We start from the raw sequence: 24941 nt of genomic DNA, 5'->3' as shown, positions 1-24941 counted from the left end.
TCATTAAATCGAAACATTCGATTAAAAAAAAAATTAAGATTCGTATCGACGATATTTTCATAAATAAGTTTTCCTACTTGATTTTAGGAATTTTAGGGGAAAAATTGAATGTTTGTAATCGTAATTTTATCATAAGTGTGTCTCTATTCTCGGTTTGAAACACGGAAGGAAATGAGTTGTATCCCTAGCGCGAATATGAAGAACCCGCTGCTAGGCGTTTACTCGAAAACTCAAGGGGGTTTTCTTCACACTCCAGAGCCGAGAAAGCGTTATTCGGTCCTGGCGAAAGCTTCATTTAAACAGAAATCCGAATAGTGCCGAACGGCGCAACTTCCATAACCACTTCTGACTTGATCGCACGCATCTCGTGCGCACTATAGCATAGTATAATGCGTTAACGGCAGAACGGGGCGAATCAAAGCAGGTACACGTCTCCGCGACGCAATCGTATCGTTTCCGGGCGCGCACATGTACGCTATATCTAGTATGAGACAATCCGACTCGATCCATAACCGCGAGCTATCAGTTTCGCATGCTCCGAAGAATTACGCACGCTGGAAAGAGAGCGAGCAAGCGAGAGAGAGAGAGAGAGAGAGAGAGAGAGAGAGAGAGAGAGAGAGAGAGAGAGAGAGAGAGAGAGAGAGAGAGAGTTGAGACTGTGCGGTATTGAGCGAATTCCTCAGGGGCGAATTTCGAATATTTCTCCACTGCTGGCAAACTACTTTCTCCTCTCTCTCTCTCTCTCTCTCTCTCTCTCTCTCTCTCTCTCTCTCTCTCTCTCTCTCTCTCTCTCTTTCAAGACGATAGCGGAGGCAGCTGAAACTTACTCGGCGTAAACTACGATTACTCGAGCCGATAGTATCGGATAGAGGGAGTGAGTGAGAGAGACAGAGGGAAAGTTCGAAAGACGAGGAGAGAAGAGAAGGCGAAGATATCAGACAGACGCGAGGTATGGCACAGGCATCAAGAGCGCGAGTGAAGCTCTCGCGTAATTCTCCGAATAATTTCGCGTTCTCCGCGCTGGAATAGCAGGCGCAACTCTCGCCGCGCGCAATTATACACTACAAGCGACTATACTGCGAGCTTATACGGGTGCAGGTGCTTGTCGCTCATTTACGTGCACCTTGGCGCGAGCTCGGCGGATTCCGCGCTTGCACTATCGCCGCTTAATATTCGCGGCCGAGATGAACGCTCACAACGCACCGCGATGTAGCCGTGCGATCTCGACAGATCGGAAGCTCGAAATCCGAGTAAAGACGTCAGCACGACGCGTAAAAATTCCGTCCTCGGAGTCACTCGTCATCCGGATGACTTAATTAGAGCTAGTCGCGCGCCTGCAAGATCAACGACGTCGCCACCTCCAGCTCCGCTGACGATAATCCCCCGCGTCCTATTCCAGGGCACTGGCAAACAAAGAAGGCATGCGCACATAATTCTGGTCGGCTTCTAGCCGCGGAAAGCGACGGACGCAGAGGAGGAAGGGAGGGGGGGGGGGGGGGGGGAGAGTGCACTGGGTAAATGAATTTCGGAGCACGTTCCACTCACCCGAATCCCTGGAATTCCGGGCCGAGATAGGAGAGCAGATCCTTCTGGAAGTCGGGCTTGATGACGACTCCATCGACGCTGGGCCCGAACGCGCTGAGGAAGGTGGGCGGCCTTACGTCGGCCCGCAGCAGGGCCTCGAGACTGCTCTCGCGCAGACAGTCGACCAGCAGCTCGTGATCCTTGAGTAGGTCCTTCGGCACCGAGCAGTTCACCGCCTCCGCCAGCTTCAGCGCGTACGAGACCGGCTCCTCCACCACAGCCCACGACGACAGGGCGCTGCCCGATAATAGGATTGCTCGCTTGAACAGACCTGCAACGAATGTGCACGACATGTCGCTTTATAGATGGGCTACGCTTGCTCTATTTTCCTCCGTTTACAGCTATATGTGCCTCCGCTGCCTGTATAGCTTGCGGACCTGCTGCATAATAGACTCTTCGTGTTATATGGAATATAGTGTCGTCGTGCCGTCCACTCGAGCGGGTTATGCCTGGCTCAAGTCATAAGTTGCCAAGCGAACCGAGACGTTCGATCGCACAGTATTTGCACTTTGCACGGTGAAATTTGAATTTGAATCGAGCTCGACTTTTACAGCACAAATGTAGTAGGCGGCGGAATTGGCCCGTGTTCTATCTCGCTTGAGTGGAGTTGCATTTTTACTTTTATCGTCGAGTTGCGTGACGTGCATTCTATCCACGACCAATCTGACTTTACAAGCAACGTCAATCCCTACATTTTGTAAAATTATTGGATCGCGCGTTTTTATGGGAATCTATTTCACCAGTTTTGCCATGTGTACAATTTTGCAAAAAAAACTACGATACAAGTATATCATCGAAATTGAAAAAATATAAATTTCCGAACTCAATGTTCCATAAACCTGACCTACGCAAAATCAAAAACTCACCTGGCATGACGGTGGGACTGATGGCGAGAAAATTAACGCAGGCCGCCCCTGTACCCTGGCCCATAAGCGTGACGTTGCTCGGGTCGCCGCCAAAGTACTCGATGTTCTGCTGCACCCAGTGCAGCGCCGCGATCTGATCCATCAGGCCGTAGTTCGCCACTCGAGCTTTCGTGTGGGGCGAGACGTTGGCGTTGAGGAAGCCCAGAACGCCGAGTCGGTAGTTCAGCGTGATGACGATCTGGTCGGTGTAACTCGCCAACACCGAGCCGTCGTAGGTATTACCGCTGCCCCACTCGTAGCTCTCGCCGTGGATGAACACCAGCACTGGATGCTTGCGACCGCCCTCCGACATTCCTGGAATCAGGGCAAAATTTTTCGGTTAGCTCCGTTATAGAAATATGTTACTTGCACTGAGAAAAATCGACTTAGTAGAGATTACTATACGCCAAAGTAATTTAAAATATGGTAGTGATCACAAAATTTATAGTTAATGTAACAATGTTTTTGTAATTGTTACTATATTTTTTTAGTAAAACTTTTGGCCTATTTTTCGTCAGGTAGATAGTACAATTTTTATAGTCAGGTTTACTATAAATTGTCTAGCTATATTTTCTATTAGAGTATAGTATAACGTACTAAATGATTTGGTATTTTTTACTATAAAAATTGTAATAGGTACTAAATTTTATAGCCAATATCCATCATCTTAAAATACCTATTCTACACTTTTTAGTTTAGGCAAAAATTTTCAAACGCGTCGTATTTCGTGATAAAAAGAAAAATGATGATTTGTGTGCCAATGCCACTGTGCCAATAGCGATAGCGTTCGATTTAGCTAACGAGACGAATGCGATGCGTTCGCTTCATTACATTCACAGCAGGTATCGCGAGTAGATTACAAAAACATTGGTTCGATAATCAACATTCAACGTAGGCTTAATGTAAATGATGAACGATTGTTGCATTGCGTTTGAATCATCGCAGTTTGGTAGCGAAACGTATAACGTTACTTCGTGAAGCCTCATCAAAATTGCAATCTCCGCAGTGGGGGCGCATTAATTATTCAAATGAAGCCTATACACGAGATTCAAATCGATGCATCTTGTTAACTAATAAAATAATACTCTGAGAAGCATCAGGTCAATTAATGCCGTTTAATGGAGATCGTTATATTTGTATCGATCCAATATCGAAACCACAATTACAGTAGTATTGGCCAATGTAGGATCAGCACTGAAATTAAACAACAGTGGCTCTATCCGCTGTATTAGCCTCGCGCGAGCAATGGTTCAAGTTCGCTAAATAGAAGCAATACTGCAGCGCAGTCTGAAATAATTCGATCATTCGTTTCGCAACTCGATGCAGCCTATATAAATAGATAACAGTTGCGACCACCTAAACGTAATTCTTGCATCTGCACGGCATGCTACGTTTTGAATCACTGGCAGTATGGTAAAGCAGAAATTGCGGTTTACTTCTTGTGCATGGGAGTTGTTAAATATAGATAAGTATAAGAATAAGCATTTGATCATGCAATTGATGATGCATAAAATTCGACGGTCGACCTCCGCGCAGAGGCGCTTCCTTGCTGGTAAATTTTCATCAAATTCGAGATCGTTAAGCCCCTTTCCGTGCACGTACATTCAGGCGTACACATAGTACGGCTGTTCTTAGCTCGTGAAAGAACGCTAATCGGTTTAGCAGCGTGTCGGGACACGCGCGCGTAAACCGCTCGGGTCCTCGAAAATTTTAGATACTCACCGCCCGCCGCTCGTATGTGCGCGCGAGCATGTCTAGTACATACAAGGGAAAATCGAGCTGAATCGTCCGGGTCTTGCGGTTTTTCCGGTAAGCCCCCTCGTCATCTGCACCCGTGTCGTCTAGCCCTCATTGCCGCTGTAACGGCGCCAAGCTACACGGAACCGGCTGTACTCTAGCTGTATATATATACAACCCATATACCTACATGCCCCCTCGCTCGAGAGTCGCGCGAGGGAGAGAAAACGACGAGAGGAGAGTCGAACTGAATCTGCACGTGTAAGGCAAGGAGAACGGGCTGATTAAAATTACAGGCTGTAAGTGGGTCGCACGCTTTCCATCCTCCCGATGATTATTAGCACTTTTTGTATAGATACACGAGCTGCGGCTCAGTCCGCTGCACTTTGCGCTCGATTTATTGCGAACGACTTCATCACGCGTCCTTTGCGACGATTTGCCTTTGCAATTAGCGAACGAATATTACACATCGCAATGATTACAGCGGCAGAGGGCTGAATTAGTTGCGCCACGTACGGTATGCTGACCTCAAGATTACACATCAGATATCGATGCTTCGCGCCTTAAATAAAATCGATCGCGCGCAGTGCGCGCAACAATATTCGATATGCGGTGGCTCGTCGCGTACTACACGAGGGCAGCCTGCGGCTCGGAATTTGCCAGGCTCGCGAGGAATTTCGACGTTTAACGTCCGCAACCTCGATAACTTATGCATAAGGTAGCGAACCCGTGGATAACTCGATACAAAGATTACTCCGCAGCGCGACCGTTAGATTATACCCAGAAAATCGGGTTCTTCATTTTCCTCCCCGGCGAATCGTTGAGACGGCAACTAGGAGAAGAAGAAAAAGAAAAAGAAGAAGAAGAAGAGGTGGAAAGGCCGGAGGAACAGAGAGATAGAGTGCACAACGAGGAAAGCTCTGGATACACAGAGTGTCGGGAGAGCCTTTTTGGCTCTCGAAACAAAAGCCGCGGCGTGTTGACCGCGCGTCTGGTCCTATAGAAAACGCTCTTGCTTTTCTCCGCGCAGCTCAGCTGAATAAGGGCTTGGCTCGGCCTCTAAAGAGAGATGCGCCGGCGGCCAGGGGAAGAGAATGAGTGCCCACTGCGCTGCGGCGGCATCGACGCCTTCAATGCGCCGCCGCTACTCGATTCTCTCTTCGTTCGACGCGGAGAAAAGCATGTATACACAAGCGGCTTCTTCCCTCTCTGCGCGCGCGCGCTCGGTGCGTCTGTCTGCGGGCCTTCAATTTTCCCGGCGTTAATGGCCAAAGCTCGGGGATAAAGTCTCGGGCTGCTTCGGCGGTTATGACGCCACCGCGAGCGATTGTGATCGTCGTTGCTAGAAGAGAGTCCCTATTCTTATGCGGTCGACCTCTGCTTATGAGCTGGTCGTTATTATCGCAATTTTCACGTCTCGAAAGAGCACGTCCCAAAGGCTGCATCCACTGGGCAAATGTTTGCGTAACGGCGATATTAGAGTCAGGGATTCGCAACTCTATTTCGCTTCCGAGGTTCCGGGCCTGTTTGAATTTGTTGCGCGTGATATTTTCGCACGGCTGTGATTCAGTGCAACGAATCCGGAGCTCCTAATCTATCAATATGAGCCTCGCGCTTCTGTGACCTCTATATATAATTATTTCGTCGCGAGCAAGAGAGGGGTGGGGGGAGGGGCGAGCGGAGTTGAATATGGTATCGATAAAGGGCAGAGCGACGCACGGAACGTCAGAGCAAACGGAATAGCAAACAAGGGAGGAATATATGGAGAAGACCGCGAGAGCCGGAATTATTAGTTTGATACAAGTTCAATCGAACCACGCCTGTATACACACACGTTTACGGCGGATCGTGCGACTGTAGAATACGGTCAGTGTAACGAAGATAAAGAGAACCCAATAAGCGCCTATACCGCGTGCACGCGAGGGTTTGCTTGCCTACAAGAGCTATATGAGAGATGTGCACGTATATAGCGAGAATGCGCCGAGCGTTATACTGTTGCTTATGCCATTGCTGATGGAATAGTTGGCGTACAGTTATTTCGAAGGGGCTTCTTAGCTTTATAACGAGCCACTAGAGTAACCGGCTGTTGTATTTGTAGGTGGCAATTTTGCAGCCGTGTAATTAGAAAGCTTGATGAGGGTAGAATCGCAGGATTCGTATACGTCATAGAGAGCTGACTCTCTGATGAATTCTTCGATTCATGTAATACGGTGATCCAGTTGAACGAATCGCTTGAGGAACGAGGAACGAAGCAATTTATGTTTTTATAATAACACGATGACAGGCAGAGTCCAGAGAAAAATAAATGAGCAAAATACAGCTTTGGCAAGTAGGTATTAAAGCGAGATATTTGAAATTTTATCAGAATGCAATAAAAAAAGAGATGATAAAGTTTTGTTTTAAATCAAAAAGTGAATAAAAATGGACGGCTTACTGTAAAAAACATCATACGCGGGGCTAATAAAAGAGCAGAGGCGATATAAAATAGAATTATTTGATTTTGACGTTTGTTTACCCATACGGCCTTTCGCATATTCGTTGCAATAATTTTTGGAGCGGGTGTTATCGATGATTAGCTACACTTTAACTTTAGCAAGCTGCAAAAACAAAAACAAGCCAAAACAAATGTAAGTGTTCCATACCTATCAACAAATTCGAATCCCAGCCCAAAAACATCAAAGCCTGCGTTGCAAACACCAGTCCTCCGATAGCTCAGCAGTGCAATAGCTACAGCTCGCGTAAAACATCCAGAGCATGACGCGCACTTAGGTCGGCGAATTAGCTCTGTAAACGCGCTCGCGTCAGAATCTTCGCGCTTGTGCGTGCACTCACGTAAGTCAGCTTCGTTTGTGCAGCAAGCCTCTGCCCCCCCCCCCCACATTCCCTACACCTTCATATATAACACACCCTATTTGCGCAGGCAAGAGAGGAATCGTAGCGGCCGGAGCGGCGGCGAAAGAAGACCTGCATATTTAACGGATGCAGTGTGGCGGCTCTCTCTCCCTCGGCTCAATCGGCGAGTGTCCGCAGGGTCTTAGTGCAGATTTACGTTATGACAAGGGAGTGGCAACGTCCGACGCGCCGTGCTCCCGGAGCACTTAAGCCCAGGTTAACGCCCGGCCGATTCCGCTGGGAATAATATGCCTTTGTTCTATCATATGATGAGCTCGCTACGATTAGACTCTCGACGTATGCAGCATACGGCCAGGTGCAGGTACGCATCAAATATTGCGCCGTGGATTAAGTAGTCGCAAGCGCGTGCTTTTTCACGCAGCGAGCGCAAAGTGGCGTCATACAGTATAGGGCAGTACCTGTTCGAGCCTCGTGAAGAGTTCGGAGCGCACAGCTTTTTACGCCTCGGCGGCTGATGGACTCTGTTTATTTGTTCTTCACGCAAGCCAGGCTAAAAGCAGTTCGAGCGGAGCGTTTTATGAAATTGAAAGAGCTGGGGATTCGTTTAAGCGTATTATTTTTGCGCGAGCTCTGTACACGTACACGCGAGTTTTTGTGTTTTTGGAAGCTTGTTTGGATGGCGTCTAGGAGGGACCGAAGACTATAGTTGTATGATGATTATCCGTCGAAAACACGACGAAAGATGCAATTAAAATCTCTATGATAGAGACAATTTTTTCGATGGTTCAATGTTAGTAGTGAATTGTGCATAAAGATTCTGGGAAATACTTATACAGTAAATGCGGAATTCTATGGGAAAATTACAATTTCTTGAATTCAAAAACGATGACAAAAAAATTGTTGGGGCCTCGGCCCCTCAAATTCATCGAAAAATAAGGGCACCAACATAAAACCGCTGCCAATTCATTGGTACGTAGCTTCCTCCAACGAAATTTATAGTTCCAATAAATAAAATATTGTTTTAAAATACAGTATGTGAATGCTATTTTAAATATTTCAAAGCTTAATTATTTTGCTGTAGGAGCAATTTTCTTATAGCAAAAGATATATAATAATCAGAAAAATCCGATCAAAATCTCTCTAAATCGCGAAAAAGAAGAGATTGATGAAAGGATAACTCTGTAAAAATAAAGTTATCGTATTAAGAGAATAAGATAACAATCTAAAAAAACTTACGTATAATTTTACTATATAAATAAAACAAATATATATTGTGCCGTATAATTCTACTCTCAAAACATGTTACATAGGGACAATTCATAGGGAGGGACTTTAACGACGTGCAACTACACCTCTATAAGAGAAAGAAAAAGTTTTGAGAAAAATCAGTTTTTACATTTTAGATCTTTACTTGAGAAACGCTCGAGGAAATTGTTTAAAATTTTAGCAGCAAATAGCTTTTTTATGGCGAATCAGCAAATAAAATTATGAAGCATTTGACTGCATTATTTTAGAGATATAAGGAATCAAAAAATTTTCAAAAAAAAAAATTGAAACGTTGATATCTTAAGAACCATAGGGGTTTGAAAGCTGCGCAATGAACTTAGCCAAGACACATAAAATATCTACTTTTTCCCAAAATCTCAAGTGCAATAAAGCCTTTTTACTTCCGTAATCGAGACACAAAAAAACTAATTTTTTCCAGTTTTCGATTTTTACTGAAAAAATAAGTAGTCAAATCACTTGAAGTTTTAATGAGATATAGTATGCCACGTGATCCATCGACATGATTTTTTTCGTGAGGTTATGATGTTTAGTTTCAGAGATATGAATTTAAAATAAAATCACCTTTGTCATTTTATCTGCCGAACAAAGCGGTCGATCCCGAACACCAAACGAAGAAAAGTAGGTAATTTTATTCTCTTTCAAATGTATTATAGCTTAACAGTTAGTAACGATGGGATGATTGAAAAAAACGCAAAATAGTGTTTTTCAAAAATCAAAAATTGGCCACAAAAAAAATAGTTAGAAAAATAAAAAATAAATGTTTTTCCCGAATTCAGAATCCAAAAATATACATGCATGTCAAATTTTATTGATATTGACCGAGTAGTTCCAGAAATATTTCGGTATACATCCACGCACATACACACACACACACACACACATCCATACGGACATTTTCTAAAAACACGTGATTTGAACTTCTAACACACCAAAAAGTATTTTCTAGAAGTTTTGACGAAACTCAAAATTTTACTATTACAAAGCTTCCTCTAGGAGGAAGCAATATATATATATCAGTGAGATGATAGTACGGAAAGAGAGCTTTAATCCTCTCTTTAAAAAGTGATGGGTCCGTTTTGAAGCATTTATAATTGATAATCGGTCGCCTGGTACAAGAATTTGGAAACGCGAATTAGAAATGTGAATTTTATTACATAACCTATATTATACACGAACGCTTGACACGGTTGGTGCTCAGAAGGCGACAAAATTTAAATTTTATTTACGACACGATAAAGAGTAGAGAGGGCTTTCCTATTAAAAAAATGCGCTGAAAGTGCTTGATTTGGTCAAAAGTTACGCACAATTGAAAATGTGGAGAAATTATGAAAAGGTAGAAATTTCGTGAGAGGTAGAATTTTCATAATTTTTCTACATTTTCAATCGCAGGTAACCTTTGACCGAATCAAGCATTTTCAACGTTTTTTTTTAAATTAAAGCTCTTTTCTCGTACTTTTATCCTACAGATAAACATTTTCTCGTCCCGACTTCGGATCACAAAGAGAATAGCGTTATAAGCGTTATTATTCTCTTAGTCGCGCCGCCGGGGCAGCAGCGTCAGCGAAGTTTCGTGCGAATTGGACGGAATTCGAATAGGCAGTCGCAAAGAGCATTTCTGAATATTCAAAATTGCAGCTATGGGTAGGGCACGCAGTGGATAAGATTTGAGTGCATGTGTGCCGCAAGCTGCGGATAACCGGGTGAATTTTTCAGCCGCACGAGCGCGAAGGGAATTTTTCAGAGCAACGGATTTGCCTTCCTTTTTACAATGTGTTTTCTCCTGTTTTTTAGTCGCTGAATAGTGCGCTCGAAGTATAGAAAGCCAATCCCACAGCTGAGATAAGTTCCCTGCGGAAAGACTGTACTCCTCTGGCTATTTATTGTGTTACTCTCGCCTTTCTAATGAGATTGGCGATAAAAAAACGACAGCAAATCGTCCAACGTCGGGTACTCTGAGGCGCTTCACGCCAATTTAGCTCTGTGTACACACAGACGATAAAGCAGTCATTGTCGCACAGCAAGTGGACTCTGTCGAATAAGTCTGCTCAGAAGCTGCTGCACAGAGGGCGCGCAGTCTATTGTCCGACGACTCTCGAGATAAATTGGTCTGCGGCCGGATAATAGGCGACGAGCGGCTCCTCGTAAACCGTCGTCGCGAACTTGCAGCCCTTTGCTACACTCCGCGCACAACTTCCGATCGGCATAATTCAATTTATATTCGCAGGAAGCAAGTCGCGAGGTTTCACATTCGAGCTTATCCTTGCACAGAATGTTGCTGGCTCTATCGTAAACTTTAGTTCTCGGTCTTGGCATAGTTCCTTTTTGCGTCTCAATCCCTCGATAAGTTCTCCTCGGCCTCGCTGGATTCACATTCATTTGAGCTGACGTAATTAAAGTGCTCGCCACTCTTAGAGCTGCGCGTAACTTGATTGATTCATCGCGGGCCGCTATTGTTGGAAAGTTCGCGCGCGGCTGTTTGTTGATCAAGGAACGCCGCCGCTGCTGCCGCTTCCGCCGGTATGATCGGAATAAAGCCGCGGCCCTTTTGAAAACAGATTCCAAAGCGTGTAATATGTGGCAGCTCCCCCTTTTCTCTTCTGTTTTTGTTTTTTAATTTTTCACGTAAGTCGGCGCGCTGATTGCATAACAGTTCATTGGTCAAAATGTGCGTGGACTGGATTTCAAATCGCTGTTATACTGCCCTGGTAGAAATGACCCTAAGAACTGGCCAGTTACTAGCCTGTTCTTAGACTCATTCCTACCAGGGTGTTTCCCTATATAAAAAAGTCATGGCCGGATGAAGTGAAGCCAAGAATGCGTCAATATGATTGGCTCATGTAGTGCGCATGTGTCAAAAGTATGGTTAGAATTTTTTAATTTCTAAAATTGATTCTAATATTACAAATGTAATATAATACTATAATACATATCAAATTATAATTTGTGTATTTATAATATTCTAGAGACATTCTACTCTCGAGACTATTCTATTCTCGAGACATAACCTTAAAATTTTAAAAGGAAGTTGGCGACGAAACCGCGGCAATTTTGAAATTTATATGAGCGCGAAATGAATCATATATTGTAAAGTTTGACATATTTCCGTGATAGAAAACAAATATTAAAAATATCAATCAAGTATTTATATTCCATTTAATAAGTTAATGAAATTATAGTCTACTACAGTACCCGCAGCGCACTGCGCCAGGTCTAGTAGTATTATAAATCTAATTTCACCAAGAATCCCCCACACACACACGCACAGAGGCTCGCGTTCATAACTCGATTAAACACGCGACGTGTGCATCAACAATAAATTAAAACGAGGTAACTCCCTCTGATCGGGATTGGGACGGGGTGGCAAATAATCCATTTTTATTTCATTTTTCTTGCGAAGGCTTTATTTTGACTTTCTATCACTATGATGCGCTTTTCGAACGCGACGAGACCTCGGTCGTTTTCCCTCTCCCTCCCTCGTGTCCATCTTTCCCGGGCCCACTTCCCGCTACATACGCGCCTTATCTCGAGAGAAGGTCTTATATTTTTCCGCCTCGTCCGCTATCTTTCCTCGGCGTATTTCTATCCGGAGCACCCTCCTCGGTGACATCGTGTTTGTTTTGTTATACTACAATGAGCCACAGTGTCATCGATTTCGCGCAGAATAAATTGACTAACAATCCCCGGCGAAGTCATTAAACTTTCTTCACCATCTTTGTTTTCGCCCGCACACACTGCTGCCAAGAAGCCAGTTGTTTGGGCCCTCGGGACTGCGCAGCATAGCCGGGAGAACTTGGATCAGACGGTCTAACGATCGCTGCGCGCTTCTCTCTTCTCTCTCTCTCTCTCTCTCTCTCTCTCTCTCTCTCTCTCTCTCTCTCTCTCTCTCACTAGACCGTCGAAATTATAAAGTCCGCTAGCGCATACCTAACGGTAGCTACTGCAACTCACCCCCATCCGATCGTTAATACGGAAGTTACTACGTGCAAGTAATTGCGCGAAACTCGCTCGGCTGTGTAATTTTGCTCGCCACTTTTGTGCATGCGCCTGCAGCCTCTTGATTCCCGAACGCTCCTTCTCCCCCGCCTCGTTATTTCCTTGGATTCTGCAGGTCGATCGAGGCGGATAAGCCCTTGTACCGAGGGGAAACAGTTTCTTTTCAACTCGTGCATAGAAAAACCGTCCGTTCTCGTACGTCTATAAATAGTGAATGGCAAGATCCTCGTTTCGAGCATGGTATTTCCTCCCACTACTCAAGTAGATGAAATTTTGTCAAATATTAGAACGTTTGAAACGTTTGTACCATTTCGCGTCATACGCATGGAAAAGTACGGTGTGTTGGATCTCACCCTTCGTGAGGAAAAGCTCCACTACTTTCATCCCCCGTATAAAAAATACAGCAATAAATAATTGGTATTAATCAGGTATATTGTCGCAAGCTGTATATTTTCCAGCTTACGTAAGCGTGGTTACGAAACAACGCAAGGAAATCGCTTATAATAAAAACTCGAATCGATGATACGCGGAAATGAAAGTCTGTTTCGAAACCAGCATCACCGCGGCGACTTTTTTCCCCTCGGTCGCCATTTGTCCGATGTTCGATAACTTGCTCGGCTAATTCTAGACCTCGTGGTCGCTTTTAATCAACGCGCACTGCTCTTTCCCCGCGATAATGCGACTCGATATTTTTCTTTCCCGCACTCAAATAAGTTTGTGGAACAGCGCTTCATACATCACTTTCCAACTTCCGTCGATCGCGACAACGCACTTAAATTCTCTGCCCGGCGTGCCGCGACTTTCTTCCCTGGCAGAATTACGAGCTTCTCTTTTCCGTGTAAATAAAGCAGCAGAGCAGCACTTATAATTGGAAAATTGTCAACTGTAAGCTCGGTGGAGAATATTCGCGCAGCGCGCCGGATACGCCGATTAATATTTATGCGTGCGCGTGCTTTTGTTATCTTCCACTCACCAATCTCTCTCCGCAGCAGCTGGCCACTAGCGAGATTGGATAATGCACGCAGCTCGCGGCGCGTCATTCGTTATTTGCGAATTAACCGTAGATAGAAGGTACGCTGATGAAATATCTCGCTGCAAACTGCGTTATATTCGCGCGATGCGCGCGGCGAGCGAGTTTTTACTGCCGAGATCCGAGAGAGCTAAGAAGCTCTGCATGGTACAGTCGACGACGCTCCACTTCGCGGGCTCGTATTATTGCAGTAAAGCTCGCGCGGGTATTATGCCGTGTGTATAGAGAGATTCGGAAAAAGCCGCCAACGCACGTTTATTATTCATAAATGCCCTTGACTGCGTCGTCAAAGCTTGCGCGCGGTGTACTTCTCCGCGGGATTCAATTGGAAAGGCGCTTATATCGCTGCGAGTGCAAAAACAATGTGTATTCGAAGCAACAGGCATGAACAACCGTCCAGTACCGAGCAGTAGCAGCAGTCTCCCTTGTTCGAGCAGCGCGCGTTTATTATTTGCTTGATCGATCACTAGGCTCCTCTCGAGTCTTCGTTAATCACCCTCCGACAATTTCTCACCCGCGGTGCCATTAGGCGCGTATTAATAATGCTTTCGATTACGCCGCGCGATTTCGGAAACGTCTCTCCACAGCTAGAGGCGCATGCGGAAAAAGGAAGGAAGAAATAAACCGGATGAAAGTGCGCGCTCGAAATATTCATAAATCGCCTGCGCCGCTCGCCGGCTCTTCTTTCTCATGCAAATGCGCGCCGTAGAGTTGTCACAAAAGTGCGAGCGCGCGTGGCTTCCTGGAATTTCATTTTTTTTGCTCGGCTCCATTTTTTTCCTCATTTTATTTCGCGCCGCGCACCTGCCGCAAGCTCGAATGTCATTCCCCGCGAAAAAAAACCAATGGAATAATAACCGTATAGTTGTATACCTTTAATACCGGTTCTGCCGATATAATGCGGCGTTGGTTTAACATTGAAGCTCGGAGAAATTCTGTGCTTATCGACGCGGATTCACGCGAGCTTTTGAGTTACGTGGTTTTTATTTTTTCTCTTCAGACAAATGCAATTTTCTGTCAATTTTGTAATATAGCGTCATGATTATATCTCATCTCAACATTGCGACTATATACAGTGAATTCGAGGCAGTATCATTGTTCGATCCTTCGAGAATAACGCGATCGTTATTACATTTAACGCGGCATGCGTGAAATTGTTTCATCCTGCGCTGCCAGCTCTGTGTCGTAACAATCGCAGCTGCGCAGTCAAAGGAAGAAAACAGCGCGAGCTTTGATCGCAGCTCAGACTGATGATGGCCCATGATGCTACTGCACTGTAATATTATGTACAGTTGCTCCTCTCAGCTTGCACAATTCAGTAAAAAGCGCGTACACGCGTAATACCGATGTATGTATACCTGTTCCATAAACGTCGCACAAAGGGCTAGCTCCCCCTTAAGAGCATCGTTTTTTAGCTGCATCTATCAAGGACGGCTCAAATAAATTTGATATTACCTCTCTACTTAGAAGCTATTCATATTTATACGACAAAACTGTACGGATCGCGCTGTACACTGCACTGGCTGAGCGCAAAAAGAGACTAGGGATGACAGAGTAAGAGCGAGGGTGAAGGAGTTAGGGAGGAAGGAAGAAATTCAGAAGTGCACTGCTCGAATAACAATGCCCGGCCTCTCTTTTATTTATATTCGGCGTCCGGTCTTCCAGTGAGCCTTTCTGCACGCGACCATATAATCGTTCTTTTTCTTCCGTCTTTGTCTTGGTCCGACGCACGGGGCGCTTTAAGGGCTCACTCGTGGTCCAGGGAAATGTCGCACCCGAGTTCTGCTATGTTGTGCTAATTGCGCGCGAGGTACCCTGCTGTAAGGATGTGCGAGACCAAAAAAAGCCTCGAGATTTCTATTCTAATATATTTAAAAAAATGTTAAGGTTCTTCGTAAAACCCGAGGCAAAATCACTTCGCGAGACTAAAAATTTTCCAACTAGACCAAAACGTATTTTTGAACATATGAGCAAATTCACGACCGACAGTACACAACTCGAGTGTTGAGAATTTCAAATTGAGAGCACGTTGAAATTCTCTTATGAGAATTTAACACGGGAAAAATTAACGAAAATCAGAAAATTGACACTTTTTGTCTGGAGGCGCAAGCCACAAATGTGTTTCAATAGAACCCTGGTAGAAATGAGTCTAAGAACAGGCTAGTAACTGGCCAGTTCTTAGGATTTAACCTAGTTACTACCTAATAAATAGCCAGTTACTAGCCTGTTCTTAGACTCATTTCACCAGGGAATCGAAGTATTAGAAAAAAGAATTAATTTAAGAGCTGCGGTGGGTTAAAAATGGTTGCCTAGGTCAAAAGTTGTCTAGGCTTGAAAATGGCAAAAAATCACCAGTTTTAATATCCTTATAACTTTTGATTCGAGCGATTAATTTAACTATCCAGCCCTCAAATTAAAGCTGAATTTCACGCACAGCGTGTACGAAACTCGGAATTTCACGCACGCTCATCTGCTAAAAACGTAGATTCGCCGCTGTGAAACGGGAGATTTTCATTTTAGAGCATTTTTTAGGCCGACTATATAGTAATTAAAAAAACCGCTGCCAATTCATTGGCACGTAGCTTCCTCCAACGAAATTTATTGTTCCAATAAATAAAATATTGTTTTAAAATACAGTATGTGAATGCTATTTTAAATATTTCAAAGCTTAATTATTTTGCTGTAGGAGCAATTTTCTTATAGCAAAAGATATATAATAATCAGAAAAATCCGATCAAAATCTCTCTAAATCGCGAAAAAGAAGAGATTGATGAAAGGATAACTCTGTAAAAATAAAGTTATCGTATTAAGAGAATAAGATTATAATCTAAAAAAACTTACGTATAATTTTACTATAAAAAAACAAATATATATTGTGCCGTATAATTCTACTCTCAAAACATGTTACATAGGGACAATTCATAGGGAGGGACTTTAACGACGTGCAACGCCCCTATAAGAGGAACAAAAAGTTTTGAGAAAAATCATCGACATGATTTTTTTCGTGAGATTATGATGTTTAGTTTCAGAGGTATGAATTTAAAAAAAATCACCTTTGTCATTTTATCTGCCGAACAAAGCGGTCGATCCCGAACACCAAACGAAGAAAAGTAGGTAATTTTATTCTCTTTCAAATGCATTATAGCTGAATAGTTAGTAACGATGGAATGATTGAAAAAAAACGCAAAATAGTGTTTTTCAAAAATCAAAAATGGTCCATAAAAAAATAGCTAGAAAAATAAAAAAGAAATGTCTTTCCCGAATTCAGAATCCAAAAATATACATGCATGTCAAATTTTAATGATATTGACGGAGTAGTTCCAGAAATATTACGGTATACATACACACACACACACACACACACACACATCCATACGGACATTTTCTAAAAACACGTGATTTGAACTTCTAAAACACCAAATAGTATTTTCTAGAAGTTTTGACGAAACTCAAAATTTTAATATTACAAAGCTTCCTCTAGGAGGAAACAAAATCCCTCATTAGACGCCGGAAGCAATCCGTTTTGATTAACAGTATCTTCATACATCAAAAGGCGAATTTCAGCGTTTTATGAATTTTTATGCAGGGAAAATACATCGGACTCGAATGCAAATATGTTTTACTTTTTGCAAAGAGTCTCGTTATTACTTTTCGTTATCATTCGCGCTTCTTATTCCATCGTTTTTTTAAAAATTTTATTTTTACGTAGTACGCGCGAAAATATGTATACCTTTTACCCGATCGGCGTATTTGATAGACGTGTTTTGCAGAATACCTGTGTTTTCCAAGTAATACCGCTCGGCATACTTTGATAAAGCATTACTGCTCGGAAATTCATGTGCAAGTTGCTCAGCCGCGTGTGATTTTAGACAACTCGATGCCCTTCTGCATTTATTGTAAAATTTTCAGTAACCTCCCTCTGACGCCGCACAGTGAGAGAAAATGGACAAAATTCGAGCCACGCATCATTTTTAATCGTAGAGCCATGATTTTTTTTAAAACTCTTTAAAAAAGCATCAAGTTTAAGCTACAGGTGCGGAAATTATTGTATCACCTTCCCCTAAACCCATGCGACCCCTAGAAACCACCCCTACCAAACCACAAGCAGTCTAACTCATCTATCCCAGGGAACAGCGAGTTAAATAGCTTTATTTTTTCTTAAAATAATTAAGACACTAAATATTAATCTTGGAACGAGTGAAAGAACTCAGAGTGAGTTCCAACAAAAGGAAAGGGTTGAGTGAGTGAAGGGTTCTTTTTAATTAACACACACGATTTCGCGGTACACAAAGGCGTAAAAACCCTCACGGTTTAGAGGGAAAAGCCTCAGCAAGTGTAAGCTTTATTGAAAATAAAGAAAGGGAAACTATACAAATAAAAGAAAGAGAACAGTGACTCTAAAAGAGAAAAAACTCAAGTGAAAGAACGCACGCAAACGCAAAGACGCGAGGTACCTTTTCCGCACGCAGAGAGAGCTCTCTTACCGCAAAGACGAACGCAAAAACCGCCGCTGAAGAGGGCGTTGAGCAGGCCTCGTCGTAGTCCGCCGCTGCTTCCGTCCTGGTCCTGGAGGTCTGGAAGCCGGGCCTGGGGAGCGAAAGGATGGTCCGCAACCGTGCACCAAGCGCGCCCCGACGTCTCGGGGAGCCAGACGCTTGGCACGAGGGCAACAAGGGGTGTTGCCGCTGTTCGCTCGCCCCGAAGGAGTCACGTACAACACGTGGACACCTTCGCCAACAAACCTTAAGACTATCGCCTCGAGGCACACTCAAACACTCGCACAAATACACACACGCGAACGACGCGATCGCGAATTTTTCGCTAAACACTACCAACACGGCGCAGAACGAGGTGAACAGTGATAGCTCTGAGAAGAACAAGTCACTGGCTCACCGTCAGAAGACAAAAAAAATGGAAAAGCGTAAGGAAGCCAAACGTGCGAAGCGCTAGGCAGTCCGAACAGGAATCCGCGCGCGCGGGCCCTTCGCGCGCTCGCAAGCGGGGCCAGCGGCGCGCAACTCGACGCATGCGCGCGCGCTCTCAACGAACAATTTACACCTACACTACTTGAACGAATAAAACGAACTGAACAGACACACACCATAAGCCAGCTAACAACCTAAATACCTACCCCTAACCCGCTTAACCCCTAGAAACCACCCCTAACCACAAGCAGGCTAACTAGTCTAACCCTAGGAACAGCGTGTTAAATCGCTAATTTTTTTCTTAAAATAATAAAGCCACACACCATAAGCCAGCTAACCACCTAACCACTCACCCCCCTACCCCTAGAAACCACCCCTACCAAACCACAAGCTGTCTAACTCATCTAGCCCTGGGAACAGCGAGTTAAATAGCTTTATTTTTTCTTAAAATAATTAAGCCACACACCATAAGCCAGCTAACCACCTAACCACTCACCCCCCTACCCCTAGAAACCACCCCTACCAAACCACAAGCAGTCTAACTCATCTAGCCCTGGGAACAGCGAGTTAAATCGCTTTATTTTTTCTTAAAATAATAAAAACCCACTCCACAGGCCAGACCGGAAACACGCAGAATCGTATAACCACGTAATTCAAGACATTATTACAAGTAAATTAGTCACATTATTTGTTAGCTGTAATTGTTGAATGAACTGCTATTAGTCATCTGCGTTGAAATAGATTTAAGCCCCTTTACCACGTCAAGGTTGCCATTTAGCCATCGAAAAATCGTATGATCAATATTTGTATGTATTATACTATAATCTAATAAATTCAAAAATAAACATTTAACCATCAAACACTCGTATGGTCAATAGATTTAATTATATTAAATTATACTACATAATAAATTCGAGAAATCTTCAAAAAATTCTGAAAGAATTTTAACGTATTTTTTTATTTAATCTAAGAACTTTTTCTTCAGTAAATTTTTTTCTAAAGTCTATCATTCTCAAGTAAAAAATTCTGGAAATTTTTCACGATTTTCCCGTCTTAGCAGCCATTTTATATGGTTTTACCTTTTTTTCAAAATTTAAACTGTGACACTGAAGTTTAAGTCTTGAGGACACGATTTCTTCGTTCTAAACATTAAATCTTAAATGATTTCAATGTGAAGAATCGACATGAATAAAGATTTTTTTTTTAAACCATGTTTTATTGCTTGTGGTTTGGTAGAGGTGGTTTCTAGGGGTTAATCAGGTTAGGGGTAGGTATTTAGGTGATTAGCTGGCTTCTGGTGTGTGGCTTAATTATTTTGAGAAAAAATAAAGCGATTTAACTCGCTGTTCCCAGGGTTAGGCTAGTTAGCCTGCTTGTGGTTTGGTAGGGGTGGTTTCTAGGGGTCGCATGGGTTTAGGGGAAGGTGATACAATAATTTCCGCACCTGTAGCTTAAACTTGATGCTTTTTTAAAGAGTTTAAAAAAAATCATGGCTCTACGATTAAAAATGACGCGTGGCTCGAATTTTGTCCATTTTCTCCCACTGTGCGCCGTGGCGACCAAATTTTTTGCATGGAAAAATTATTTCTCACGCGGTTTCTGCTCCAATACTGCGAAAATGCGATTCGCGTGCTGCATTGAGTTTCGTTTCACAAACTCCGGGATGATCGTGTTTAGGGACTGGTGAAAAAAGCTTGTTGAATGTGCGCACTGCACGTGAAAAAGTTTGAAGTAGTTCAATCCTCAGAGAAAACGCTCCAGGTTGAAACCTGATTACCGCGGCGGGAATGTGTTTGCCGCGCGAAAAGAGCATCAGCTGTACACTGTTCCCGCCGAAGAAAAACAACAGAACCGCTTTGAGCAGTCGCGCAGGCACTAAAATACACTAAACAGATTACAAACGCGCAGTGTAAAAGTTGAACCCGGCAAGCAATCAACGCACAAGCCGCTTTCATTTGCCTTCCCTTCGCGTAATTGTTTCGCGGCGATTCATTTTGTTAATTAGTACGACACTGCATCGGACAAGCTCACAATCACCGTTCCAGGTATTTCAAACACGAAGGGAGAGAGAGAGAGAGAGAGAGAGAGTGAGGGGGAGGGAATAAAATACATTATTATTACGCGGCTCTCTGAAATATTGAACATCCTCTTTTCTACTAGAGGCCGGAGGAAAAAACGTTGGTATATTTCCCCGAGAAAATGCATTAGCTGCTGCGCCGCGCATTATCTCGAAATGTATTTACGAAGCATCAGAGAGTGCTTCCGCCTCTCGCGAGAAAGCAAAGTTGCGCTGCTCGCGATACGTCTTCGGAGCTAAACAGGCGGCGGCGGCGGCGGCAAAGGCTTGGCTGTGTGCATGCATACACCCACATACGGGAAGAATGATTCCAATTTTTGCTTCAGCTATCTCCACCGCAGAATCTCGAGGGAAACGCATCACCAACACAAGTCGCGCGCGGCTGCGCAGCAATTCGAGAAAGAAAAGGAGGAGCTGAGAAGGAGAAGGAGAGGATAAAAGTAGAAGACGGGACCGGCTATCATAAACTTACTTCCGAGAGGCCCTTCTATGCGCGGGAGAGCGCGCGAGTTAATGAGGCCTAGGGGAAAAGAGAGGCGGCGGAGATTGATTTATCGATGTGTCTTTTGCTACGCACGCTCCGAATGATCCTCGCGGATGTATGAAATATCGCACGCTAGACTTAACTAGCGACACATTAGCCTGACAAATCGCGGCTGATGCACGCGCCGCGCCATCGAGGGCCAGTGGGGAGATCGGAACTTTTTTTGCGAAATCGCCGTAAAAATAATTCATGTACATCCGTGACTGACTGCGGAATTAGTATTTATTTGAGCCTCCCCTCGAGTGACGGAGCGTCTGCCTCTTATTCGACCTTGGCAATGATTAATTTCGCCCGGGATAATCATTCCGCAAGGTATGCGCCGCAGCCAGTCAACTGATCTGAGCCGGTTGACTCCGTAGCTACGTGCGCGTTCTTTATATTTCAGGACAAATACGCGGGATTCGAGTATAATGCGCGAATAATTCGAGTGTGTGGAGATAGGGGAAAAACGCGCCTCGCTGCATCTCGGGGGGAAATCTGAGAGAAAGACGAGATAAAGTGATATCCTTCCACAACGATCTGTTCCCGCTCGAATGATTCATCCGACCGATGTGCGCGTAATTTATACGTTAATATACGTTAATCCGCGGAAGCAGCGTTTTGCTCGGGAGACTAATTAAATTTCGCTCATCGTTATTACGGAAATCCTGGGGAGCCGGTGGAATTTTTCGAAAATTCACTGGTTGGCGTTGAGCGCGGCGCATCGAAAATACGCACACGTCTTTCTCGGCTCCAGGCGTGCGGCCGAAAGAGACACGACTCCCGCAGCATGGCGTTCGATCTCCCGAACGTATAGGCGTGCGAGCGACAGCCAGCAGCGAGGCGCGCGAATCGATATTATCGGTCCGCGCGTGGGAGACAGCGCAGCAGAGCGGCAATTAATCGACGAATGACGAAAGACTCAACAGCCATGTGCGCCTGTGCGAACAAGCGCGCGAGGGGCGAGGCAGGGAGAGCAGCGCCAGCAGCGGCTCCCGGGTCCCTGATGCTGCAGCGGCGCATCTCTGCGCGAGAGCGAGAGAGAAAATGGGCGGCGATCGATAGCCGCCGCGCGCGCGACCGGAATCTAAGGCTCGCGCTCACCTTGCTCTAGCTCGTCAAGCTGCCTGCGCTATCGTCGTTATTGTCATCGCGCAGGAGTAGAACGCGAGCGAGACTCGATTAATTCCCGCGGAGGCATATTTGAAAAGAAGTCGATTTCGCCTCTCTGCTGCTACAAGCCTTCGCGCGCAAAGGGCGCGGCGGGACTCTGTGTGGCGCTGTGTTTTTTCAGCGGTCGGGGCACCGCCGGGTAGGAAATTATGTGGGTTTGTAATGCTGCGCCGGCGAGAGAAGGCTGAAAAAGGAGGGAAATGAGTAAGCGCCCGCGCCGGGGCTTTGATTGCTGTCGCGTGGCTCATTCTGTTGGCTGGTCTGGCAGCAATTTTCGATGAATAGCGCATGCGGCTGCACTTTATATTTAAAAAAAACGCACACACCTTGGAAATGAAATATGGAATTCTGCAAATCTGCACGTAATTGCCGAAACAAAACTTTCGTATAGGTTGTTGCGAGCGTAATGTTCTTTCGAGCGTTGTGCACTTGGCGTTGAGCAGCCATAGAATATAACCGCGTTAATAATGCATTCCGACTCGTTGTACTGACAACGCGCGGGATTTTTGCTGGGCCATGTTCCGCAGAAGCGCAGCTGCGCGTAATCAAGATTATAATCGCAACTGCGCTGGCGGGTAACGATCGTATTAGAAAATAATCGCGAATACAATATGCATGAAATAACGCCTATATTTGCATAGCATCTCCCCCCGAGCCATTACTGCAATGGAATATGCTAGGCAGGCAGACGGACGGGCGGGTTTAGTATAGAGGTATAGCGATTATTTGCATCGGCTGATCCATCTCGGATATTATCTATTTGTAGCTAGCGGGAAATTGCGCGATAGGTGAGACGATAAATCTTTAAAGCGGTTTATTTCGCATTAGTAAACTTCCGACGATTTTATTCAAAGCCTCGCCCATCACCTTACGCCTTAAGTATATACATATTATACTGCACGCCACACGGTTATTTATCGTTCATTCGCAATTGCTCGTCTGCTATCTATAGTCGAGTTATATCGCGCTTGGCAAATCTATGGAAGACCGGACTCTTCTCTGATGGGTATGAACGGGACACATTTTTTGAGATCACACGTCATACCAGTTCTATGTTATTATCGACATGTTGTGAAACATATTGTTTTTGCAGTTTTCGATTTGTTATACTGAGAAATTACCAAGTAGTGAATCACTTGAAATTTTTGTGGCCCACATAGTTTGAAACCATCGTCGTATTTTTCTCGCAAAGTCAGAGGCCGGAAGTAACTGAGCTTTTCATGCTCTACACACTGGGTTACTCTTTGGGGAAACCCCCGACAACTCTGTGCTTGTATTATCTCCGAACTACCGCTTTATCAGGCCTATAGACAGTCTTTCAGCCCGAGTCCTGACATTTTTTAGAGGGTTTCTTGACCTATCGTGAAACTACAACCTTTGAAAATCACGCGTTTTTCCAGCAAACGGTTAAACTTCTACTGAAAATCAAATAAGTACACTGTAACGTATTGCTGATGTGAGTACAATACATACAAACTGCTTAGCAACATCTCTCTATAGGAGCAATCATCAAGAGAAGGTTAAGAAACCGTATGTTGAGAGGAGATCGGGACGACAGCTTCATTTTGGGACGTGGGCGAAAGCGACCGTAAAAGAGTGTCCTAGAGAGAACGTCGTAGTTATCGTTGTATTTGTCGTTGATAAATTATCTGTTGTTATTCAGTATCACCATGACTAAGCTTCACAAGGCTGCACTAATTAAAAGAATTCCAATTATTGCTAAGATGCAAACAATAGGATCTATGTAAGAAGCAAGCTGGCAACGAAAGTTACGAGAAAAGGTCTAGGCAATCAGAAGAATGCTTATAAACTGATGGCCATCATGGCGTACAAAACAACTGAAGCCTGTTCTGGAAATCGATTTTCCTGTTTTTTTCCACCGCAATATTCAGTGTCCTCGGTCGAGTCAAGAATTTCAATAACACATATATATTAATAGAAAACACGTACACGGCTTTTATACGATTTCAATTCAATCAATTCGATCAACCACGTATAGATGATTGGGGTAACGAAAATAAAAACGACCGCTACGCAATTCAACGATACACCTGCAAAATTGTTGAATGTGCGAAGGAAGAATAGGCTCGAAAGGAATGCAAACTTTACTCTTATACCCGATATCGCTTTCCAAACCTAATAACTGATGAGAAAACGAATAAAAGAATAGCTGGCGCGTCTGCCGGCGGGCGAAATCAAAATCGGGCTAGCAATTTTCTCGCCTTCCTGGATATTTTTGTTTTACGTACAGCCGCGTGTACATATCCATAAGCATCGCAAGGAGAAGACACGCGCCTGTAAGTGCACGTATACGTATACACATGCATACAATACAGACAAGACGTGCGCGACTCCTTTGCCCGTATCTCTGCTTGGCTTTATTCCTTTATTTCCGAGCTCTTGCTGCTCCCATTTTTCTCAGGCCCGTCGTCTCGTCTCTCCCTGCTTTGTTTTTACGGCTCGCGCGCGGGGGGAGGGGAGGCTTTCGGATTCTTTATGCGCGCACACGCCGCCAGCAGCTTCTCGGATAAAAGTTGTATCAGCGCGCGCAAGTATACGTGTGGATGACGGCGATGCGTAGATCACGCGACTTTTTTCCCATACCCGCTGTACTTACCCTACTCTCTTTCTCTCTCACTGCGCGTGCAGCAACTACTTTGCCGCTGAAAAATTGCCGCAGCGCGCTTCCTTCTTGTTTCTCGCAAAATTATTAAAGAGGAAAAAACGCTCGATGCATTACTTAATGCGTTTTACGGGAAAACTTGGCCGGAAACTTTCGGGATTATCGTAAAAAAAAATTTGCGGCTAATGCGTCCGAGAAAATCGATGCGCGGAGTTTCAAATTTACTGCGCG

The 24941-nt window shown here is 44.4% G+C and overlaps 1 protein-coding gene across 11 annotated transcripts in view; it reads right to left on the bottom strand.

Annotated features, from left to right (window-relative positions):
* LOC100114473 (neuroligin 4) overlaps window positions 1–24941 on the bottom strand; it is a 237576-nt gene that overhangs the window by 63558 nt on the left and 149077 nt on the right. For all 11 annotated transcript variants that reach the window (XM_016986595.3, XM_016986593.2, XM_031929371.2 and 8 more), the window contains exons 6-7: window positions 2451–2804; window positions 1546–1855 (exon numbers count right to left, since the gene is read on the bottom strand). In XM_016986595.3, coding sequence (XP_016842084.1) covers window positions 1546–1855; window positions 2451–2804 — 664 coding nt within the window. The remainder of the gene's footprint in view (window positions 1–1545; window positions 1856–2450; window positions 2805–24941) is intronic.

This window comes from Nasonia vitripennis, chromosome 4 (assembly GCF_009193385.2).
Source record: "Nasonia vitripennis strain AsymCx chromosome 4, Nvit_psr_1.1, whole genome shotgun sequence".
NCBI lineage: Eukaryota > Metazoa > Arthropoda > Insecta > Hymenoptera > Pteromalidae > Nasonia > Nasonia vitripennis.
This window is presented reverse-complemented; position numbering and strand designations above follow the sequence as displayed.